This window comes from Charadrius vociferus, unplaced genomic scaffold (assembly GCF_000708025.1).
Source record: "Charadrius vociferus isolate BGI_N301 unplaced genomic scaffold, ASM70802v2 scaffold185, whole genome shotgun sequence".
NCBI lineage: Eukaryota > Metazoa > Chordata > Aves > Charadriiformes > Charadriidae > Charadrius > Charadrius vociferus.
The window spans coordinates 1377045-1400050 of record NW_009648955.1 but is presented as its reverse complement, the minus strand read 5'-3'; the positions used below and the strand labels follow the sequence as shown (position 1 = coordinate 1400050).

The 23006-nt window shown below is 37.4% G+C and overlaps 1 protein-coding gene across 1 annotated transcript in view; it reads right to left on the bottom strand.

The window, feature by feature from the left end:
* Positions 1–1966: 1966 nt before the first annotated feature.
* The window catches only part of TTK (TTK protein kinase), a 41951-nt gene continuing 20911 nt past the window's right edge, over positions 1967–23006 (bottom strand). The window contains exons 9-22 of the mRNA XM_009887460.1: positions 22045–22144; positions 21214–21337; positions 17622–17803; positions 17361–17497; positions 15701–15827; positions 14491–14583; positions 8546–8703; positions 8306–8457; positions 6948–7072; positions 6552–6632; positions 4401–4577; positions 3586–3676; positions 3265–3362; positions 1967–2056 (exon numbers count right to left, since the gene is read on the bottom strand). Of these exons, the coding sequence (XP_009885762.1) occupies positions 1967–2056; positions 3265–3362; positions 3586–3676; positions 4401–4577; positions 6552–6632; positions 6948–7072; positions 8306–8457; positions 8546–8703; positions 14491–14583; positions 15701–15827; positions 17361–17497; positions 17622–17803; positions 21214–21337; positions 22045–22144 (1735 nt within the window). The remainder of the gene's footprint in view (positions 2057–3264; positions 3363–3585; positions 3677–4400; positions 4578–6551; positions 6633–6947; positions 7073–8305; positions 8458–8545; positions 8704–14490; positions 14584–15700; positions 15828–17360; positions 17498–17621; positions 17804–21213; positions 21338–22044; positions 22145–23006) is intronic.

Below are 23006 nucleotides of genomic sequence, written 5' to 3'. Positions count from 1 at the left end.
ATATCCATGTCCTCAGCATATCAAACACAACTACCCAGTACTTTGTGATGCTCAAAGTCATTTCTAAGACTTCTCTGGACTCCAGCTACATCTTCCCAAGGCAGCAAGATGTGTTGGCTTAAGTAAGCCTCCAGCAGCAAGAATGACCATTTTCCCCTACCCAGACAGCTGACCTAAATTGACCTACCAGAAGGTATTCAGGTGACAGAAGTGCTATGAACATGTACCTCCACCACAGAGGCAGAAAGAATTTCCAGGCACTTGATCTGTGCTCCACTGCTTGGATGCATAATCATACTTCTGTCAGGTAGTAAAACCTGGCAGTCTAAACTAGACTACTTCCCTTCTTCACAGCCTTTATGGAGATTTCACAGTACAGTTTTACAAGTTCCGGTTAACAGGTAACACATGGCACCACACCACTCAAGATTTTTGATTCTCTAAATCTTTCAAGAGTCATAGAAATGAAAGCTACAGAAATCAACAGCTAGTAAGACATCTGTGAAACTTAGTGTTCCAAGATGAAAAAGATAAAAACCTAGATCTTGTGAATCCAGGCAATCTGAAGAAAAAAAAAAAAAACAACCTCAGAAGTAGGGCAAAGCAAATATTTAAATATATACTTACAATGAAAGACAAACCTCCCTCAACTTAGGCCTTTGTGAAGCATTACATTACACCATCTTTTCCCAATACAAGTTATCCAAACAAACACAAAATACAAAAGCTATCACAAAAACTTTAAAATATTTCAGTGCTCTTCTGAAGCTAAAAAACCATGAACTCAGTAATCTAACATACAGAAATTGTCCAGCAAAGCTTCCCTAGTGCTGACCTTCAACTTTTTCCATCACTGGTCAAGGAATATGTCATACTCTTAACTCGCGCAGATAAACAAGGAAAGAGCCACTTTAATAATGAAGTTGGGTTCTTTATATGCAGAGCTATTATGAAGGAAAGGCAAAACAGACTAATTCGAAATGCTTGATCAAGATAGAGCGCTGACAAGCTCCATGTTTTAGAAGGTAACCAAGGACAGCGTGGCAGCTGTCATGAAACTGAAGGCAAGATTTTTTTTTTCCCAACTTAAAGCTATTAGATATTATTTTAACATCTTTCAATGATTTAAGTAAATTTTAAATTCATACACTTGCACCAGAAGTGTAACTCAGTTAAAACAAAACCCGATCAATCCACTAACAAACATGTAACTGCTACATTCAGTGCATTTTAAAGACTGCTTAGTATTAATGCTTTTAAAAATTCAAATTAGTAATTTATGACCATGATGAACCTTGATTGGCTTTCTATTACTTTGACATTTGAAAAGGATATTGATTTATAGTAGTGTTTTCATTAGAGCAAAAGCAATTTTATTCATATAACTTTAGAACAGTACGGATGCTTCCACCATGTCACTTAACCACAGGAACAGCTCAAAAACTGGGTGATATTTACATGTATCTGCCAATATTGTAACTGATCACATATATAAACAGCGCATTTATTTCCTTAGTTATGATCAAAACTGGATACAAGAGGTATTTGTTGGCAAAGGACAGAACAGCATAATACTGTGTTCATATCATATGAGATATTCCAAGAGATATTTGGATGTTTTTCATGTACACCATATTAGGAACTTTTTTTTGTTTTAGCTTCAGAGGGATAAAAAGTTTTTCATATAAGTTTTTGTACTCTAAACACTGTAGTTCTTTGTAAGTAACAAATACCATAATCAACTAGCAATTTTCATTGTTCAATCCAAGTGGCGTGCAAAGAAGGAAACAGCCCACAGTGAAAAGCATTCAACTGAATTATTTTTAATGATCCACAAGCGTTATCAGAAGACACAAAGAACATTTAAAAATGTGAACTTTATGCTGAGTGTCCTTTTAAAAGCTAGCAGCACAAAATATTTTTTGAACAGACCAGACATCTCTGTTGCATCCTGAACAGTAGTACATCATTTTGTTGTCCATGATTTTTGACTCCCAAGTTTTGCAAATGCTGATACATCAAGACTTTTACCACTGTTGCACTGTTCATATAAAGTCTGAAAGTTAATAAAAACACAGGTATTCAGGTGAACGTAGTTATATCACACATGGATTCAAGCTGTATCTTTATAACAAACATTACCACTTGAAATAAGTCATCACATTCTGAAATAGTCCAAACTCCATACTAAAATTTCTCTCCCAAATCAGAAAATAAAGATACACTTAAGACAGCTTAGTTATACCAGTTGTAATGCAATGTAGTGCCTAAAAGAAAACATACACTGATTTAGCAGCATGAGCAGAGATATAGAGCTTCACAAGTTGGCAGAGAACAAACTAATTACTGAGATTTAAAGTTAGGTTTACTCCATTAATTGTCTCTGATGTGGAAACACCAGTGTGGAAGGAGAGAGGTATCTGCATACTCAGGGTGAGCAAGCTTTATATGACATAGGAAAATCAGCAGACAAATACAGTCACATCACGATATTGTTAAAACAATATTATCTTGTTCACCCCCATATTTAAAGAAAATCAGGTATGACTAGCAGTGTAAATGTAAATAAACTTATTTAGATTTACTTCATGCATCCTGAATTTGCTTTCTTCCCCACAAAAGCAGCTTTGCATTCCATCTCAATTTATTATATATTTAACCACCATCACCTCTTCTGAGAGCAGGGTGGAAGGAATCAAGTTGGTGAAGAGTTATCAAGCTTCTCTTTCAGGCAGTAAACAGAGGCTGGAATCATACTACCTCAACACACAGGGACTAATTTACATATAGCAATGTATTAACAGTTCAGCAACTTCCAGTTGAAGTTCCAGTAAGAACAGTTGCAGTCCAAGAGCTTGCACACTTGACAGATTGCTTTAGATCATTTCTAATTTAAGAATCATCACTATAGAGAAGACGTACTACAGTTTTGGGGCAGTTTAAAAGCAAAACAGCACAGTAAAGACTGTTTTAGAGAGAAGATGTTGGGGCAGTGGGAGATTTGGATACAAAGCAATAAAGATATACTGGGACACGGAAAGGAAAGAAAAAGCTAGAAAATTAAGATTACCATCATCCTTGCAACCCTTCGCATTCAGAAGGATGTAGAGAGACTCCACATGCTTGCAAACAAAAGCACTACGATGTGTAATGTTTTTCCAGCTGTGGTTAAATGTATCCTTTCAGCTTTCACTACCAAACATTCTCAACTTTGTTTGCATGAACAGGTACTACCATATAAAATAGAGAGGAAAATTTACTTACCCTGGCAGCTCTAGAAATAGAGTTGGGAGAATTCAAGCCAACAAGCTGCCCAAGGATACGTTTCATTTCCTCTGTTGTTCCTTTTGCATTTGGAACACCTGCAGTTAATTTATAATTATGCTAAAGTTGTATACCAGTGCAGTTTATAAAGTAGGTTTAAGAATTAAAATACTGAAGTTTTTTTTCTGAAACATACATAGGCACCAAACGAAATAGATTGTTATGCCAGCAAGTAGAAAATACATATGAGTAAAGCATTTTGTTTTCTTAAACAGAATTATAAATGCTATTTAATATAAATGTATTTTAAAATAAATTTACCTGTTTGACAATGACTTTGAATTTGAACATAGGGATGTACCAGCAACTCTGAAACGGATATTCTTTGCTTAGGATTTCTTATTAAACAGCGCTGCAAATTAATTAAGAAATAATTAATTTGAAATAAATTAAGAATTTTCATAAGAATTAACAGTGAGGATCTTTAAAAGACCCTGTAGATGCACATCAGAACTTCTTACTGCCAAACTACATACTCAGAAAGACTCAACTCGCAGAACAACAGATTAACCCAATTGCCTTCATTAGCAATTATCTTCAAAGTTTGGTATGCCGTTTTATTCCAGCAACAATGTTGGAAGTGGTGAAGACCAGAACCTACAACATCCTTTTATACCAAATGACACAAAATGACACCAAGACTTGAAAGTTAAGGAGATAAGTGTTTCTGGATTTCAGTTCGTTACCTGCTGAGCAACACAATTAGGGCTCAAGTAAAAGCACAGACCAAGTTTCAAAAGCAGGCAAATATGCAGGGTGAGAGAGGGATGGCGAGTACAAAAGCTACTGTATTTACTTAGGGTTGTTCAGCCAAAGGAGTTAAGCCAGACTCCTCTACGTATTTACTTGTTTATTTGCCACTGAGCTGAAAATAGACTTTTACTATGGAAACTATATGAAGTAGCTCTAGCTTCATTAAATCTTCTTTTGGAATAAGGCCTGTTACTACAATACAGTGAGCATTTATTTGTAAAAAAAAAAGTTTCTCAAGCATAACTCATTCAGTTTATGAAAATATGCTTTAAATAAAGAAACTGCTGTTATTTGAATCAAAGTTAAGATTAAGGGACAGTTACCTTTAGCACGTCTTGAAGATCCTTCTCAGCAATATCAGGAATTTCTATTTCATAAGTAGGATCAACGATAGCATGCAGTTTATTAATTGGATTTGTTATATGTTGAAATGGAGTCCTTCCATATGTCATACAGTACAAAATGCATCCCAATGACCATACATCACTTTTGGGACTTATCTAATAAAAACAAAAAAATTAAGAATACTCCTCACTTAAAGAACTGTCCCTTCAGTCAGTTTATCATATAATTGTACAATCATTTCACTTAACAGTATCTATTTTACATTGGAAAACAGATTTGAGTAACTATCACACAAAACCACCACAAAAGCATGACATTATCTATAAAGACCGTGATGTGGCTTCATTCACTAAAATTCACTAGTATAAGAAAGCTATTTTTATTAATTATCTTTGAAAATCAACTTGAACTACTAACTTAAAATAAAAGGTAGTCCTTAACAAGTTGAACAGCAGGATTCTAATTTCAGATTTATAAGTAAATACAAATAAAAGCATCCTAAATTAATTCAATACAGAAACCAGTGAGCTATCACAGCTACGTCCCCAAAGTGGGAAGCCATAGATCAGTTCCTCTGGGTTTAAAGGATTCAGATCCAGATTTCAACCACCACACCTGGGCTGTTCCTTACAGGAGGACTTTCCCCTTCTCCTGTTGAAGGTGAAGCACTTTAATAAAAGCATATAAAGTTCAGGGAGTGGGGGAGAGGAGGGAGGTGAGGAAAGAGGCACACAGCCTGTCTCCCAGCACAACGGTTAGATTTTTGCTTAGATGAGCTGAGCTCCAAAACAAGTCTGCACTTCGCATGCAATTTTTAAAAAACGTAAGAAAAGGCAAAAAGTATTATCCTTAAAAGAAACCCATCTATAAAACATTCTATTCTGTGTTTAGAAAGACAAGATTGCGTTTCACTACATAGTAATGCTTCCATTCAACTGTTAAAAAGTCACAATCTTAGAGTATGTATATGCACACATATGAATATAGATTATTTTAATACCTTTCCACAAAACTATGTACCCCTGAACTGAAGTTTGACAGCCAACATGAAATTGCTTTCCTTCAGTACTTTCATCATTCATATTCCATTGACCTGATAAAGTTATAAGTTCTATAATACACAGTACTCTGTAGCATAGAAAAATTAAAAGGATACAGAGAGCTCACATGTGCCCCCTAAAATATTAGACTTCATTGTATCACCTTTTAAAAGACGTTATTAGGTATCACTCATTTCTTGCAAAACCTGCCTCTCTCAAAAGAATTCAAAAATATAACAATGACACAACCATCATCATATCTTGTTGCTTAAGCAAACATACTAAGAGTAGTTTATATCAGAAAGCAAGTTTCCTTACTTTCAAAAGATTTCTAAGCTGGGGTTGTTTATGCAGAATGCTAAAATATATCTGCATAGCAGCTAGCAGTACCGTAAGAGCTCCACCAATTTTTGGCGGAACTGAGCTAAAACAAGAGGGCATAAGCAGCACAATAGGCAACCAATAAGTGACTGAAGAATGATTCTCTCACTTTATTCCATGGAAGATCCTCCCAGAAACACCCCCTGAAAGCTCTAGCCTGGAGCTATTTCAGTGCAAAGGAGGACTTGTCAGAGATGCACAGCATGGTGGACCCTTAAGATGCTCAAAAGACTTTTACAACATTAGTCATCAGGACAGCTTCCGATAGGTGAAAGGCTGTATGCATTTCACTGTACTCTATGTTGCTGTTCAATGCCGTTTACACCAACACCACAGTGGAAGACTGTTTTATATCGCTCCATAAAAAAAAAAGTATTTTAAAATATTTTTAGGTTTATTATCAGTTTAGATGTTATCATTATATTATCAGTTCCTCCAACACCCAAGCCTGTTTGGCTTTCAATTTTTCAATTTCACTCATTAATTCAGCACTTTCATTTTTCCAAACACCATCTGCAAAATGCTTTTAGGTAATTAAGAGGAATAAACTTGGGCTTCAATCTCTGCCCACCATCATTGCGGCACAACGGATTTCCTTGTGTTTGAGTTTCAGTGGAAGATTTTAAGGAAACTAAGTCTTAAGATATACGCTTGAATTACTTTCTTCTTAATATGAAGGGAATAGTAGAAAAAAAGATCATATGTTACCTTAGATCGAGATTTCCCATTTTCTCCGTAGGAAGACATATCTTTTATTGCTTCAGGTGGCATATAATTCATTGTGCCAACCTAGCCATAAAACCAAAAATATTCCTTAAAGTGAAGCGTGCACTTAAAAATCTAACACCTCATTAAGTGAGTTAAATTGTCTCAAAGCACTGAAAAGCATCTTGAAAATTTTTTTCTATTAAGGCTGAAGGCCATTGTTATTCTGTTCTATAAAAACATGTAAAAATTCATATACAGGAATATTTATATATGCATATAAAACCATTCAGCATAAAATTTCAGCATTCGTTGAAGTTACTACATTAATCAACATAATCAGCAAATATTACAGCACTTCTGGAAAAACAATGTACACTTTTCTGTAAAGTATTTCACCTGAGAATCTTTAATGATGCTTGTCACATCTGGCTGCATTTGGTTTGCAATGCCAAAGTCAATTAGTTTTAACATTCCATCAACTATCAGAAAGTTTGCTGGTTTCAGATCACTGTGAATAATGCCTGTAAAATAGAGTTTAAAGTCAATCCAAGTTACTACTGTGGAGTTTTTTATTGCTCCATTCCCATAAGCCTTGCAGAGAGAGAAGGTGCAGATCAGCTTTACCTGGCCAAAACCAAATTATTCTCTGCAGATTTCATAAAAGTGTTTTGGTTTGTTTATTTTTTAATAGTTAAGACTTGCTTGAGTTTATAGTTTGAATTATTACTTATTCAAATCTGCAGGTACCCCAAAACAGCTCCAAGAGACTTGAGCTACATAGTTTCTCTCAGGGAAAGGCCTTCTAGCTGTATGTGCACGCTGCCATAGTGAACTCTTGTTCTGGATCATTTCAATGACTTGTCCACTCCTGTAGCTTTCTCTTAAATTATCAGCTAAGCAGGTACTTAAAATAAAAGAATTATATTGCTTAGTCTGATGTTTTCTGCTTCCTGATCCCAAAGGTACCCATTCACTGAGGATTACATATGACTGACCTCTCACAAACCCTACTTACATAATTTCTTATGGATTTTGGTTATTATCTGTATAATCAACCAATACGTCTTCATATTTTGCAAAACTGTTTGTTTCAAGGACACATCACACAGTATGTAGCCTGTGTTTTAGTAGGTTTTGCTGTCTTTCTATTATTGAATGTTCTAGTATTCTTGAGCTGAAGAGGTGATGCTCTCTGCTGTGTATACAGGTGTCTCCACCCTTTTTCTTAAATAGGAAAAGGGGCCAGATCTGTTCTCTCCTTTATGTTATACAGTCAAACAGAATACAGATGCATGCACTTCAATTACATAGGTGAAGATGAAAGGAAGGCCTGAAGAACTATAAGAAAAAGCTGAAACACAACGTCAAAGTAAAGACTAGAGCGGTGTAAAAGCCGTGATTAATGTCAAAGCTTTTGCAAGAAAGGGTGAGCAGCTGAAATTTGAGTCTAATGGAGAACAAGCAGTATTGAGAGTATACAATGTAGTCTAATACAGAAAAGATTGTTTTCTGTCTGTTGCAAGGAAATAGAAAGCTATATACAATGGTGATACTTCAAGATACCTTTGAGTTAGCAAAGTAAGTCTACCTCTACATCAAGATTTACTCGTCCTTTGTTTCACAGTAAATACCCATCTTTGGAGATCACTAGACTTACACCAAAACTAAAAGCAGTACCACCTCCAAAGTTTAAACCCATTCATATTATCTCTACCATATAACCTATACAAATTCCTAGAATTATTTAAGAATACCATGTTCATGGATTGTGTGAACAGCTTCCAGCATATTTTTCCAATAGCTCTTTCGTTCCAATGGATCGATGGTTTTTTTCCTTTTGAGCCAGCTATTGAGGTCAATATTTCCACACTCCATTACCATGTAGATATGATGATCAGTAATTTCACTAAAAAAATAAATATACTTGTGTTAAAATTTAAGGCAACTTCTTTATATAAAAAGATGCTAGTTTAATAAAATCAGTGTTTACTCACTAGCCATAAAGGCGGATGATCTTATCACTATGTTGCTGCAGTTTACTCAAATGAGCAATTTCATTCTTATAGCTCTCAACAGTCTGTTGATCGGCTTCCTCTAGATTCACATATTTGACAGCATACAGCTGCTTCTTTTCATTCAGTACTTGAAACACCTGCAAAACAGTATCAGCTAATAACTTCATTCAAACCTAGTTCTGATTTGCTACGGTTCTTCATCTCACCACAGTGAGACTTTCAAAGAAAAAGTGTACCTTTTCAAAAGGAAGAAGCAACACTAAATTTACAGAGAAGTTCATACAAGTCACCATGAAGAATAATTAAGAAGCCACCAGTTACAACAGAAAAAACCCTCTATCAGAAACCATCTTGCTACCACATTATGTTTCACTAGGTGTATTTGATCATGTCTGAAGTGTTCCCAAGATAAAGAACACAATATAATACCTCTCACAGAGATAAGGGTTTAACCTGCCACTACACATCCATTTCGTCACACCAAGATGATTTGGAGGTTAGACCACATGGCACATAAGGCTCAGAGCACTGAGTCCGTTCAGTCTTAAGATGAGAAGGCTACAGGGAATCTTATTGCTGTCTTCAGCTATTTAAAGGGAAGGTATGAAAGACAGACTCCTCTTGAACCATCAAAGCACGAGCAGCAACTGGCATAGTTAACAACAAGGAAAATTCCAATTAGATATTAGGAATTTTTTTTCACCATCATCTAATTAAACAGGGGGACATGTTGTCCAGAGGGGCTGTAAAATCTCCATCCTTGGTGATACTCAAAACTCAACCACAAAAGACCATGAGCAACCTGCCCTATTTTGGCCTTGCTTTAAGCAGATCATACGAAGCAACATGCAGAGGCCCCTTCCATCCTACCTCATTCTACAAGTGTATGCTGCCAAGACAGGAAGATTTTCTTCCTGGAGGTCCCCAATGACTGGAAGCTAGCCAATGTTGTTCCAATTTACAAGAAAGGCACGAAGGAAGACCCAGGAAACTACAGACCTGTTAGCCTAACCTCAGTTCCTGGAAAAGTTACAGTGAAGATCATACTGGGTATTACTTAAAGGCATTTAAAGGACAATGCAGTCATCAGGCAAAGTCAACATGGGTTCACAAAGGGAAAATCCTGTTTAACTAACTTGATATCCTTCTATGCTAGGGTCACCCACCTAGTGGATGAAAGGAAAGCAGTACATGTAGGTTTTCTGGATTTTAGTAAGGCTTTTGGTACTGTCCCCAACAGCAGCCTTCTGGACAAGTTTTCCAACTGTGGAATGAGTGGGTTCACAGCACACTGGGTGAAGAACTGGGTCAACTGCAGAGCCCAAAGGATTTTAGTGAATGGGGCTCCATCTGGCTGGTGACCAGTGTGTTCCTCAGGATTCAATGCTAGGGCCAGTTCAGTTCGAGGTATTTATCAGTGATCCAGATGCAAGAGTTGAGTGCACTATAAGCAAGTTAGCTGATGATACCGAACTGAGAGGTGCTGTTGACTCTCTTGAACAGGAGGCCTTGCAGAGGGATCTAGATAGATCAGGCAATCATCAATGGCATGAAATTTAGCAAGTCCAAATGCTGGATTCTGCACCTGGGACACAATAACACCAGGTGCAGGTATAAACTGGGAGAGGAGTGGCTGGAGAGCAGCCCTGCAGAAAGGGATCTGGGGGTGCTGATCAACAGAAGGCTCAATATGAGTCAGCAGTGTGCCCCGGCAGCCAAGAGGGCAAACTGCATCCTGGGGTGCAAACACACCACAATCAGCCAGTCAAAAGAAGTGACTATCAAGCTGTACTTAGGATTGGTGCAGCCTCACCTTGTGCGTAGTTTCAGGCCCCTCAGTTTAAGAAGGACGTGAAGGTCCTTAAATGCAGACAGAGGAGGGCAACAAAGCTAGTTGGAATATCCTACGAGGAGCAGCTAAGGACTTTGGGCTTGTCTAGTTTAGAGAAATGGAGGCTGAGGGGCGACCTCAGCAGCTTCCTGAGAAGGGGGAAGTGGAAAGGGAGGTGCTGAGCCCTTCTACCTTGTAGCCAATGATAGGATGCATGGGAACAGTGCAAAGCTGCATCAGGGGAGGTTCAGATTTAAAATTAGGAAGCATTTATTTACCAAGAGTGCGGTCAAACACTGGACCAGACTTCCTAGGGAGGGTGGTTAATGCCCCAAACATCTCAGTGTTTGAGAGGCATTTGGAGAATGCCCTTAATAACATGGTTTAACTTTTGGTCAGTACTGAAGTGATTAGGCAGTTGGGCTAGATGACTGTTTCAGGTCCCTTCCAACTGAAATATTCTATTCTTATTCTATTTCATTATTCTTTTTCAATTTATTACTCTCTGGATTAACAAAAGCATATAAGATTCTTAACTTCTTTGCCTCAGTCTTCCCTGACAACCTCTCTCCCCACACCTCTTAAGTGGATGGTCTGCAAGGCAGGGACTGGGGGAGCAAAGTACCTCCCACTGTTCGTGACCACCTGAGGAACCTGAACATACACAGAAATCTATAGGACCCAACAAGATGCATCCCAGACCCCTGAGGGAATTGGCTGAGGTAGTTGCTGAGCCATTCTCCATGACATTTGAAAAGTCACAGCAGTCAGGTGAAGTCCCTGGTGACTGGAAAAAAAAGGGAAAATTGCAACCATTTTTATGAAGGGTAGAAAGGACGACCCTGGGAACTACCAACCTGTCAGCCTCACTTCTGTGCCTGGGAAGATTATGGAACAGATCCTCCCAGAAACTATGCTAAGGCACATGGAGGACAGGGAGATGATTCAAGACAGCCAGCATGGCTTCACCAAGGTCAAGTCCTATGTGACCAACCTAGTGGCCTTCTATGATAGAGTGTCTTCATCAGCGGACAAGGGAAGAGCTGCAGATGTTATCTATTTGGGACCTCTCTAAGGCCTTGGACACAGTCCCCTAAAATATCCTTCTCTCTAAATTGGAGAGATATGGATTTGATGGGTGGACTGTTGCATGGATGAGGAATTGATTGTATGGTCTCATCCAGAGGGTAGTGATCAACAGCTCAATGTCCAAATGGAGATCAGTGACAAGTGGTGTCTGTATTGGGACCAGCATTGTTTAATAACTTCATCAATTACATAAACAGTGGGATGGAGTGCACCATCAGCAAGTTTTAAAATGACACCAAGCTGAGTGGTGTGGTTGACACACCTGAGGGACGGAATGCCATCCAGGGGGACCTGGACAAGCTCAAGAAATGGGCCTATGTGAACCTCAGGAAGTTCCACAAGGCCACGTGCAGGGTTCTACACCTGGATCCAGGCAACCCCCAGTATCAATACAAGCTGGGGGATGAGGGGATTGAAAGCAGCCCTGCCAAGAAGGACTTGGGGGTACCAGTGGATGAAAAGCTGCACATGAGCCAACAATGTGTGCTCACAACCCAGAAAGCCAACCATATCCTGGGCTGCAACAAGAGAAGCATGGCCAGCAGGTCAAGGGAGGTGATTCTGCCCCTCTGCTCTGCTCTGGTGAGACCCCACCTGGAGTAATGCATCCAGCTCTGGAGCCCTCAGCACAGGAAAGAGAGGGACCTGTTGGAGCGAGTCCAGGGGAGGGCCACAAAAACAGTCAGAGGGCTAGAGCACCTTTCCTGTGAGGACAGCCTGAGAGAGTCGGGATTGTTCAGCCTGGAGAAGAGAAAGCTCCAGGAAGACCTTATAGCAGCCTTTCAGTACTTAAAGGGGGCTTATAAAAAAGATGGGGAAAGACTTTTTAGCAGGGCCCATTGCAACAGGACAAGTGGTAATGGTTTTAAACTAAAAAGTTAATGGTTAAATGGTTAAAAACTAAAAGAGGGTAGATTCAGACTAGATACAAGAAAAGTTTTTTTTACAATGAGGGTGCTGAAACACTGGCACAAGTTGCCCAGAGAGGTGGTACATGCCCCACACCTGGGAACATTCAAAGTCAGGTTGGACGGAGCTCTGAGCAATCTGATCTAGTTGAAGATGTCCCTGCTCATTGCAGGGAGGTTGGACTAGATGATCTTTAAAGGTCCCTTCCAACCCAAATTATTCTATGATTCTAAGATATTGCAATATTAAAACCAATTTCCCATCTCTTATGACACACCCATACTGTTTCTTCTACCACTAGAAAGCACACAGCTTCATTACTCAGTACCACTTTGATTCTGTCAGTCTCCACATATGCAAAACATGAAACCAAAATAAAACATAGGCACAAAGGGTCATAAATATAAGCCAAGTCTATATAAATATGATTAAATGAATGTGTTAAGTTTTGAAACCTTGACATTACAGGGACTTTTTAACAAGATTCTGGTGCTATTTTCCATCACTATTTATTGATTGTAAGATACCTGAAAACCAATAAAGTATACATGCTGCTGGTAATATTTGTCACTTTAAGATGGTACCTCTGCACTCAGTTTTGCATAGGAGGAAGCCTACTTTAGGTGAGCATGGTAATTGCAACATCAGAGTTTAAACATATTCCATCAAATTAAGATCCCGATGAAATTACAACAATCAGATATTTTTAATTTAAAAAATTGAGAAGATATAAACCAAAGTCAATCTTAAGTACCATCTCAGGCACTCAAAGCCAGTTTGGGAAAATCCATGCATTTAAAACAAAACACCAGAGGATTTAGTGGACTGAACTTGAAGATATGATCAAAGATACTCAGTTCTAAAGCTAGCTCTAACTAAGCTTTCTGGGCAATTTTTGGTAAGTCAAAGGATACTTTAAAAAAGTTGTAAGTAGAAATGCTATCATTTAACTTAATTATCCAATTTATATTTCACTGCATGCCTCAGATTAACTAGAAGTAACTGTTTCACTTTTCATGTGCTGCAGACTAAGTACTACAGAGGTTGTTCCAGAGGATTAACCAATGAAAGCACGTATTAAGTTTCCCCTACAGAAATTCATAGGCTGTCTCTGTGACTACTAATACAGTCTTCACAGACTGAAGCACACAAGTGAAGCAGAGGTGTGGGAGACAGGAGAAAGCAGACAAATCTAAACTCACATAAAACTGTTTTTATTATAATTCTAAGCAAGAGATTTTGCCCAAACTGTTTCCCAAGCTCCTATGACCCCGAATTTCCCTATAAAAAGCAGCTCACTCACCACTTCAGTCATACTTACACTCCACTTCTCACACAAGTTACAGAAGTAACAAGGGATTGTCTGTTCTCTTCTGGAACTTTCATTCAACCTTACAAGCCACACATGTCCCAACACCGCAATCACGCTGCCCTAAACCTGCAGCACATCTCTTGTGACAGAAGAGCTGATTTTATTAGGAATTTTAATACTCCACCACAGAAATTATCTTCAAGAGCATACACAATCTACATTCAGGCCTTCATGCAGAAAGCAAAAGGAAGTAGGGTCCCACCATTATTTACATATTTAAGTGAGATTTTGAGATGCTCATAAGAGTTGGTTGATCATTTTTTCCCTCTTTTCATAGCTTCTGTCAGTGTTCTGACCACATCTCTTCAGAGTTTCTGTTCACTGTTTATTCTTTACTTCATTGCCCCTCCCATATCTACCAGCTGTTTTTACTTTATTTCTCCACTAAAATGAACAGTACTGTGCTTAACATCCTGTCATAACTGAAGCAACATTTTCATAGCAATACATTAATTTAGTCATTATTGCAAGCTATCTGAAGACTCAGATAAAACAGCATTGTACTAAATCTAATCTGTGTGCTTTGTTTCCTCTGCATCCATGAGGGATAAAGACTAAGCATAGTATTAAAACAATAAATTTCTAGATTCTCTGGGTCACTCAAACACTTTGTACATGTTAGTACTAGACACTCTGTATTAGAGGACTTCAACATCTGTGTTTACACTAAAACTACTATTGTGTAAATGAGTGACTGTCTAGAAGGATAAAAGAGCACCTTACCTTACTTGAACCTCCACTACCTATTTGCTTTAATATTGTATAAACTCTTCCTTTGATGGTAAGACATTCATGTGAAGGTATAGAAGCTGGAACCTGTGTACATACAGAAAAAGTTAAGAAAATAACTATTGGTATCCATGCAGCAGTACTTGGCAGAGCTCTACTTTTTATTAAGTTAATATGCTTTAAGTTGTCTGGGTTTTTCTGAATAAGATGAAGTGTAGTTAAGCTAAACTTTAAACATGTTTATCTTGAAAGCTAAAGATCCCCATCGCAAAAGTATTTGTATAATGATCATCACTTGGCACGTAACATCACTGAACTCATAAAAGATACCATTGCTCTTCACACTGGCAAACAAGAAAATGGTGGTTTTTAATAAGGCTTTTCAGATCATTAGAGACACTTCCCTCTTTACAGATAGTGGTGGAAATTAGATTACTTCAGAGACTTTCAGCCACTGCAGGCAACTAATTTAAAGCTGTACTCAAATCACCTACTATTTTACTCGAAGCCAACTACTACCTAGCAGGCTTCAGTGCTGTGAAGCTGAAACAGCCTGTATTGCCCGTACCTGCTACACCAAGCTGTAGAACAGCCACAAATTTTAAATATTAATCCTCTGGTAGGAAGCTTTAACATATCCCCCAATTCTATCTACAGTTGGGAGACTATCAGACTACCTGAATGTGCCACCCATCTAAGGTAATCCATTTTTACATGATTTCAGGCCACTACAAATGCATCAAAATTTGTGAAAACTAACAAGATGGAGAAGGAATGTAGTTCTTCATTCTTTTACCTCCCTTAGACTCTTATGGTTTTCTAACACGTACTGCTTCTCTTTATGGGTACGCCACTCTACTGGGTAGTACCACTATAAAAACATAGCAGAAGAATAGCAACTCTAGTTCTTGCCTCTGTCATGAAGTAGGATCTGAAAAGGCTTGGATTTCAGACAGAGAGGCTTCAGGATTTTGACACAACTGATTTTTCAAGAGCTGACTAATCTTACCTAAATTCAGACACACATATGAAAAAAAATTGTTTTGAGAATAAGCAATACAGACTACTTTCAATTACTCATCCAGAAAGGTGAACAACAACTTTAGGTTAGAAAAATATATACATACATGCATATATTTAACCTAAAGTAGTCCAATGAAAATTATGTACTGAAAAACAGCAGAAGACAGCCTAAAGTTGTTACCTGCAAGCCAACTTGATTTTGAAACGGAGTTGCTGGAGTATGTGGTAGGAAATACGGGAGCTGGCTGTAGGGAGTAGAAATTTGACATCCTGGTAGAAAGCTGTTCTTCACAACTGGAGTTCTGAAACTAAAGGAAATTATGAACAATATCTGCATTTAGTTGCATTTTTTAAGATTATTCTAACAACATAGTTCAAATCTTCATTGCTTCGTGAAAGTTAAACCCTATTGACAAGCAAAATCCCAAGCCTCTGCTACATTTCATAATTAGCATTAAGACCACTTAAACCTCTTGGCTTAGAAGTCTTTTAGAAGTACACTTAAACTATAACATACTTTGGAAGTACTTCTTAAAACAATAACTAATTAAATCCTCATCTTCAGATACTAGCTGGCACTCTCTACAAACTGGAACCATATAACTAGAAGAGCTGACCGTAAGCCAGCAAGATAGTCTGAGCCACAGTTTTCTTCAGCTTATTTTTCTATATTCAAAACCTGTTTAGACTTTTTTGTTTTAAAGTGAGCATATTGAGGCAAACAACTTCAAGGCAATCATGAGAGGTTCTTCTGAGAGCTTTAGCTATGCTGTATGTGAGCAGAAAGATCACGTATTTAAAACAACTAAAGATTGCAAGAAATCCTTTATATTTTTGATTTGTTCCATTGATGTGTTTACTATGTATTTAGTTATATTGTCAAATATACTTGTTTCCCACAATATTTATAGAAACTAATGCTAAGATCAGAACTGGAAAAGAATTTATATGCCTTGGACTTTTTTGTAGAGAATAAAATATCAAAAGTTTGAAGAAAACAGTCAAAACCAGCCAAAAGCATGGTTCTCACTGAACACAAAAGCACTCAATTCTACATATTTACCATGTGCTGTACATACTGTATGTAACGAGAATTTAATTTTTAAAAATTTCTATATTATTGAAGTTTGAAGGAAGCAAGAATAGAATCTATTCAAGGACTACTTTTATGAAGTTCCATTATGAGATGATGTGCTTCATTCACTACGTATGTTCTAAATTCTACAGCTACAGAGACAGAGGTCCTACCAACAGGAACATTGCTTACTCATCATACAGCCTCGACCTATATGATTCATCCTAGAGACTCATGAAAATAGTAAGCAATCACATAATTAGAACAATCTATCAGCATAAGCACAGGGGTTTATGCCTAATTTAAGATTGCATCAATAAGCAAATGCTAGCATTTCCTAACTTGAGTGCCCAATCCTGCAAGCCTCTAGATTCCTTACACTTACCTTTTTTAAAACCCATAGATGCTTGCATCACAAGAACCAGACTGATATACAGTTATCAATCTAAAAAGCCTGTCAGCCACCAAAAACAAGGCATCCAAAAGAAAGGGTCATGTAGCAGGGATCAGAGAGAGAGATAAACACTGTAATAAGGACTGAATGATTTGATGGTGCATTTCCAAATGCTGAAAAGCTGAGGGGGAAGACAAAGTTCCTTAAACACAATCTGAATCTTAAAGTCAGGCACAAGTGTTGGAAGCACTTGGAAATCTTGTTTGTTATCTGAACAGAAAAGCTTAAGAAACCCTGCTAAAAATTGATAAAGCCTTTCCAGAGATCAACTACTGAAGATACCAGAGTGTTCAGCTCAAACAAGTGGCTTACCAGTCCATATAATCATTATAGGCTGTGCTTGGTGTTCCACAAACATGTGATGGATCACTTTTCTTAGAAACAGCATCTGGTGGTGATAATCCTTTTGAAACAAGAGGACCAGATTGTTCAAGGCTCAACTGATTTCCCTAAATAGGGCAAAGCAAGATATTATTCCATGCAAAGAGCCACAATTAAGAACACAGAAATCACTTTTTCAACATGTGAAAGCTGCTGCAGCTAGAAAACCACTACGTATTCCTGTTACTTTACCTCTCTATAGCAGCTTTTCTGTGCCATTTCTTGAACTGGCCATTTTTTCCTGGCATTAACACAGTTTAGTTTAATCTGTTCCAGCTGCTTTCTATAGCTTTCACCAGAACTAAATTGCTGCTTTTGACTTTCCCGACTCCTTGGCTCCGGCATCTTCAGCTCCTGATGCTGGACTTTATTTTCTGAAAAAAATCAGATTATTAAAAAGACTTGATATTTATTACTTTAACAGTTTCTGACATATTTATCCCACAGTTTCTAGAAGAATTTTACCTGATTTTCAATATCAGAATAAATGAACACAGTTGACTTACTGGAATCAGGCATTAGAAGGCATTAATGTTATCTTCAGGATTCATATTCAGTTCAGTGTAATAACATGACAACTTTCTTCAAAGTGTTAGGATACTACTACAACAGTAATAGATACAACCATTTCCTTCACCAACACACACAACAAGATCATATTTATTTTTGTACTACAACACCCTGGGACACTGAGCAGGTTTATAAAGCATTTAAGATAAGCTTATTGCAATACTTCTGATTTGAAGTCTCTTGTCTTGTGACAATAGGCAACCTATAACCCAGTGTAATGGCTGAAGCCAGAGGCATAAAGGGACAAGGCATGCTCTGTCTCATGGTTCCTTTTGCAGAGGTAATAGGATATTGAATTGGTGGAAGATTGCAGGGCAGGCTGCAAATAGCACAGCCTAAGAGTGTTCCTTCACGTGCTTGTTCAGTTTTCTTTTCAAATAACTGAAAAGCAATATCCTACGCTAAGCGGAAGTTGAGTGCAATTCAGCTACCAAAAGACTGAGCTACTGCAACCAGAACCTTGTCTGGAAGGTTGAATGAAGCATAAACAAGGAAAGTATGACCTGAAACCCAAACTGTAACACACTCAAGTCAATGGGAAAGGTTTTAGTGGAGGGTTGGGGGGACACTGAAGGTGAAAAATCACAATTTTTCAAATTAAATCATTTCCTTTCCTAAAATAAGTAGCTATGTATATAATCCTAAATCCAACCCTTGCAATATTATTAGACGTTGTCACCTATTTTCTTCAGTAGGATCACAAATCAGAAAGCCATCTAGGCAACTAGATTTCTGATGAAACACAGAAGTGGCAAGTAACTGTAAAAGATTAAGACATGTATTCCATATTCCACGGTGTTGGTGCTAAGTCATTAGTAGTAACCTTCTAAATTTTACCAGCCCTGAAATATTTGCTCTAAGTCCAAGTTGCTTATAACATTTCCCAGAAAGGCCACAATGTAAGGTGGTCTCACACCACCCCTATTTCTATATCATGAGGCGACTTCGCACAACAGTCAAACTCCATGCATTAGATAACCTAAGCTCTACTGAAGTGTTTATTTCTGGAATATACCAAAAATGTCTTTTTCCAAAATAAGTTAAAAATCTTTCCCCAAAAGTACGCCAATAATCCAATAATAATCTCAGCCATTCAAATGACAGCAAAACTTACTTTCCTTTCTAAAATAAAATTTATAGAAATTAGACAGAAGTACCACCACGTGCTATATTTACAGACCATCACAGTTAAGGCTGAAATACCATGTTTAAAGCAAGAGCATTTACAGTAATCAAAGTATAACAGTGTATTTGATTGACACTGAAATTTAATAAGCCTCTAAAGAGTACATATTTATTTAGTACAAGTGTCATTCACATGAACAAAGGATTCCTGCAGTACAAGTTCATAAATTGGATTACACTGAGCATATGGAAAGAACAGCAAAAATGATTTGGGGTTTTTTTAAGAAAAAAGGGCAAAAAATTTGCCTTTTGACAAAGTGCTGTCATACTTTTGGGGAACCTCAAAAAAAAGTAACCAAGAAACTTATTTATTCTATACTTTGTCCAAAGATTGAGATGCATGCATAGGATGTAGTAAAACAGGTGAGGAAAATACTATACTATGAGTTACGAAATGTCAAAAGTGACATAAATTTCACATTTACAAGTAAACATGCACAGAGCAGTGAAGCTGACCAAAGACAACAGATACTTAAGAGATTAAACCAAGAACAAGACAAGCAGCCTGATCAAAGCAGAACCAAATAATTCAGATATGTGAGCAATCCTAATATGAGAAATAGTCTCTGATACATAAACAGCAGCAGAAAAAAAAACTACCTAGGGTTTCTGTACTAATGAGTAAACAGGATAGAAAACAATGAAAGCAACAGATGATGCAAATATTCTGCATTCAGAGAGAACTGTGGGAGCTTTCACTTTTTTCAAGTGAAAGACAAAATCATGGTCTCACCTTTTTAAGCTTACTTCAGCAAAAACAATCTCAGATTAAATGTTGACAAAAGAAATTAGACCTATAGCATCTATAGGGTAAACTAGGAGCATATACAAGGAAAGTCACAGGAGAAGCAAACTACTACAATTTGAGTCTGTCTCAAAAAAAAAAAAGACTCTCCCTCAAGAACATTATAATCTTTAGTTTGAATTTCTCTCAGCCAACATGCACATTTTTTTTTGGTGGGGAGTTTATAAACTACTACTGTTACCCGATACGCTGGCAACATTTTGCAACACTCAGGCAGGCAAGTCTTAATCTGAAACCTTGCACTGGTGCTGTTTCAATGCCTATTTATGTTACATTTATTGTAAGAGCTACGGACATAATGAATTAGCACTATACGTTGGCATTTTACTTCAAGCCCAGCACTCAACGTTTTTTGACAGTGTTGCAGTGTAGATTTTTATGGGTTTTGGTTTTTTTCAGGTTTTTTTTTTTGGTTGGTTGGTTGTTTTGTGGCTTGGTTGTTTTTTTGTTTTTTTTTTTTTACTACTTTAACAGGTACCACTCAAAAGCCAAATTTTTTTAGTGTGGTGAGCAGGACTAGGGAAGTGATCATCCCACTGTACTTGGCACTGGTGAGGCCCCACCTCAAGTACTGTGTTCAGTTTTGGGCCCCTCACTACAAGAAGGACATTGAGGTGTTGGAGCGTGTCCAGAGAAGGGCTACAAAGCTGGTGAGGGGTCTGGAGGACAAGTCTTATGAGGAACGACTGAGGGAACTGGGGGTGTTTAGCCTGGAGAAGAGGAGGCTGAGGGGAGACCTTATCACCCTCTACAACTACCTGAAAGGAGGTTATAGAGAGGTGGAGGCTGACCTCTTCTCCCTGGGCAAAAGTGATAGGATGAGAGGAAAAACGGATTCAAGTTATTTCAGAGGAGGTTTCGATTGGATATTAGGAAACATTTTTTCACTGAAAGTGTTATTAAACATTGGAATAGGCTGCCCAGGGAGGTGGTGGATTCGCCATCCCTGGAGGCGTTTTAAAAAAAAAAGTAGATGTGGTACTTGGGGACATGGTTTAGAAGTGGTTTTGTCAGGTTTTGCTGAGGTTGGACTTGATCCTAAAGGTCCCTTCCAACCTCAGCAATTCTATGATTCTAAATGCTCCTAAATTCCAAGCGGAACAAATTTTTTCCCTTTTTGAAGAATATTTTCTTTAGCAATGCATTTTCTTTAAAATACAGAACAGCAAGTTTTCAATGGTTATTCTATTTCATACTACTAAAACATAACCTATTAATAGTTACCTTCTCTTTTCATCACAAAATTTGTATCCATTTTGGGTTTGAGAGTTACAGTTGAATCGGTAGCCGTTTCTAAGCTGTTCTCATCCAACATCTGCAACTGTAAAGAATTTTTTTCTTTTAAGGACTAAAGAAAACAAAAAGCATCCCAAAAAGAATGAAAGCAGATCCCAAGCATAGCGTCTGAAAGACATTTCCTTATGATAATTAATGACCGACACACCACAAAGCAAATATGCTTCAGAAAACATAGGGTACACAGACAAGTATTACTGATAACTATTTTTAAATCCATCAACACCTTGAATTTCCATCATACAGTTTTCTATCACAAAGACCTAAATACTTTCTATTCTTGAATTTTCTTTCAGGGGACAGGGACACAGGACATGAAAATGCAAGCCATAGCTCAAAATTAATCTGTCAAAAGCTGTAATTTACAGCTCCATAGAGCACTTAGTGAACCCAATTAAACATCCTTCATTGAACAGAGTACTTCATGATAAAACTCATGACTACAGCTGAAAGAGCTCCTGTAGTCAAGATGAAATCCCTCTTTATAAATTATATGACAGATTTTTAACACCCCCCCATTTCTCCCATCAGCTGTATTATTCAGAGAAAGCTCTTTCTTAATGCCTGATTATGCATAACAATTTTCAAATTTAAAACCCACAACGCATGTTTCTATTCACAACTGATTACTTAACATACACAAATATTCTACCTTATTTCTTTCTTGAACTCAAAGAAAATATTTATTATTTTCCTTTCTAATACTATAGGACAGCCAGGCAGAGTCCATTATACCTATTTTAAAAAAAATTAAGTTACCTGTACGTCTCCCAGGTCGTATGAATCACCCCCACTAGATTTTGGTTCTGATGGTGGAAGAGGTGCAATGAAGGCTGAACATTTGGAGCCGGATATTTGCCTATTGAAATAACATTGTTAATTACATCACATGCCAACATATAGTGTCATGATTGCCTTTTATGAACCAGATGGAAAAGGCAGTTGTATGAAGCCTTTTGGCTACAAGTCTCAGATACACAGAAAAGCAGGTCTACTCTGACAGCCAAGTGAGAAACAACAAAAAAAAAATCTGTAACAATGCCACCATTATCCTCTGAAATGAAAGATAACTGGTTCTAAACCCTAATGGTGTGATCCAAAATAAGTTTTGAAATACTCACAGAACAATACTATTATGTGAAATACCTTATCTCACAGATTCGTAATATTGAGCTTTAGCTAACTTCTGAGATGTTAAGTATGCAGTTTTTACTCCTTGGTTACATATATCTCCCCAAAGTTCCCATTTCTACATGAATTTAATTACACAGCAATAAAAAAGGAAGAAAGTTAACATAACAGACTTGACTGAGGAGGGAATTTTTTTCTCCTCTATTTACTTTCAAGCTATGCTTTGGACAGATAACATGTAGCAAAGTGTTATTTTAGTTGGCAGATTCTTCCACTGCTTAACAGTTATTCATAATAAAATGAGCATAACCACTTTCCTAATATTATTATCACATGGATTACGTTAAAAACTTCTTTTGGAAGTTAAAAGACTGCCTTATATCTAATTTTAGGAACTGGAATACACAAATGTGAAGTTATTTTGAAGAAAAATTATTTTTACCTTAGTATCCATTTCTTTTGGGTCTACTGATTAGCCAGAACAAGAAACTGATCTTTGCATACTTTCATACAAAGAGTCTGAGTGATAAGATAGGAAGTGGATTATTGCAATACAGTGCTGTTAAAATGCCTATTTTTCAATAATTCTT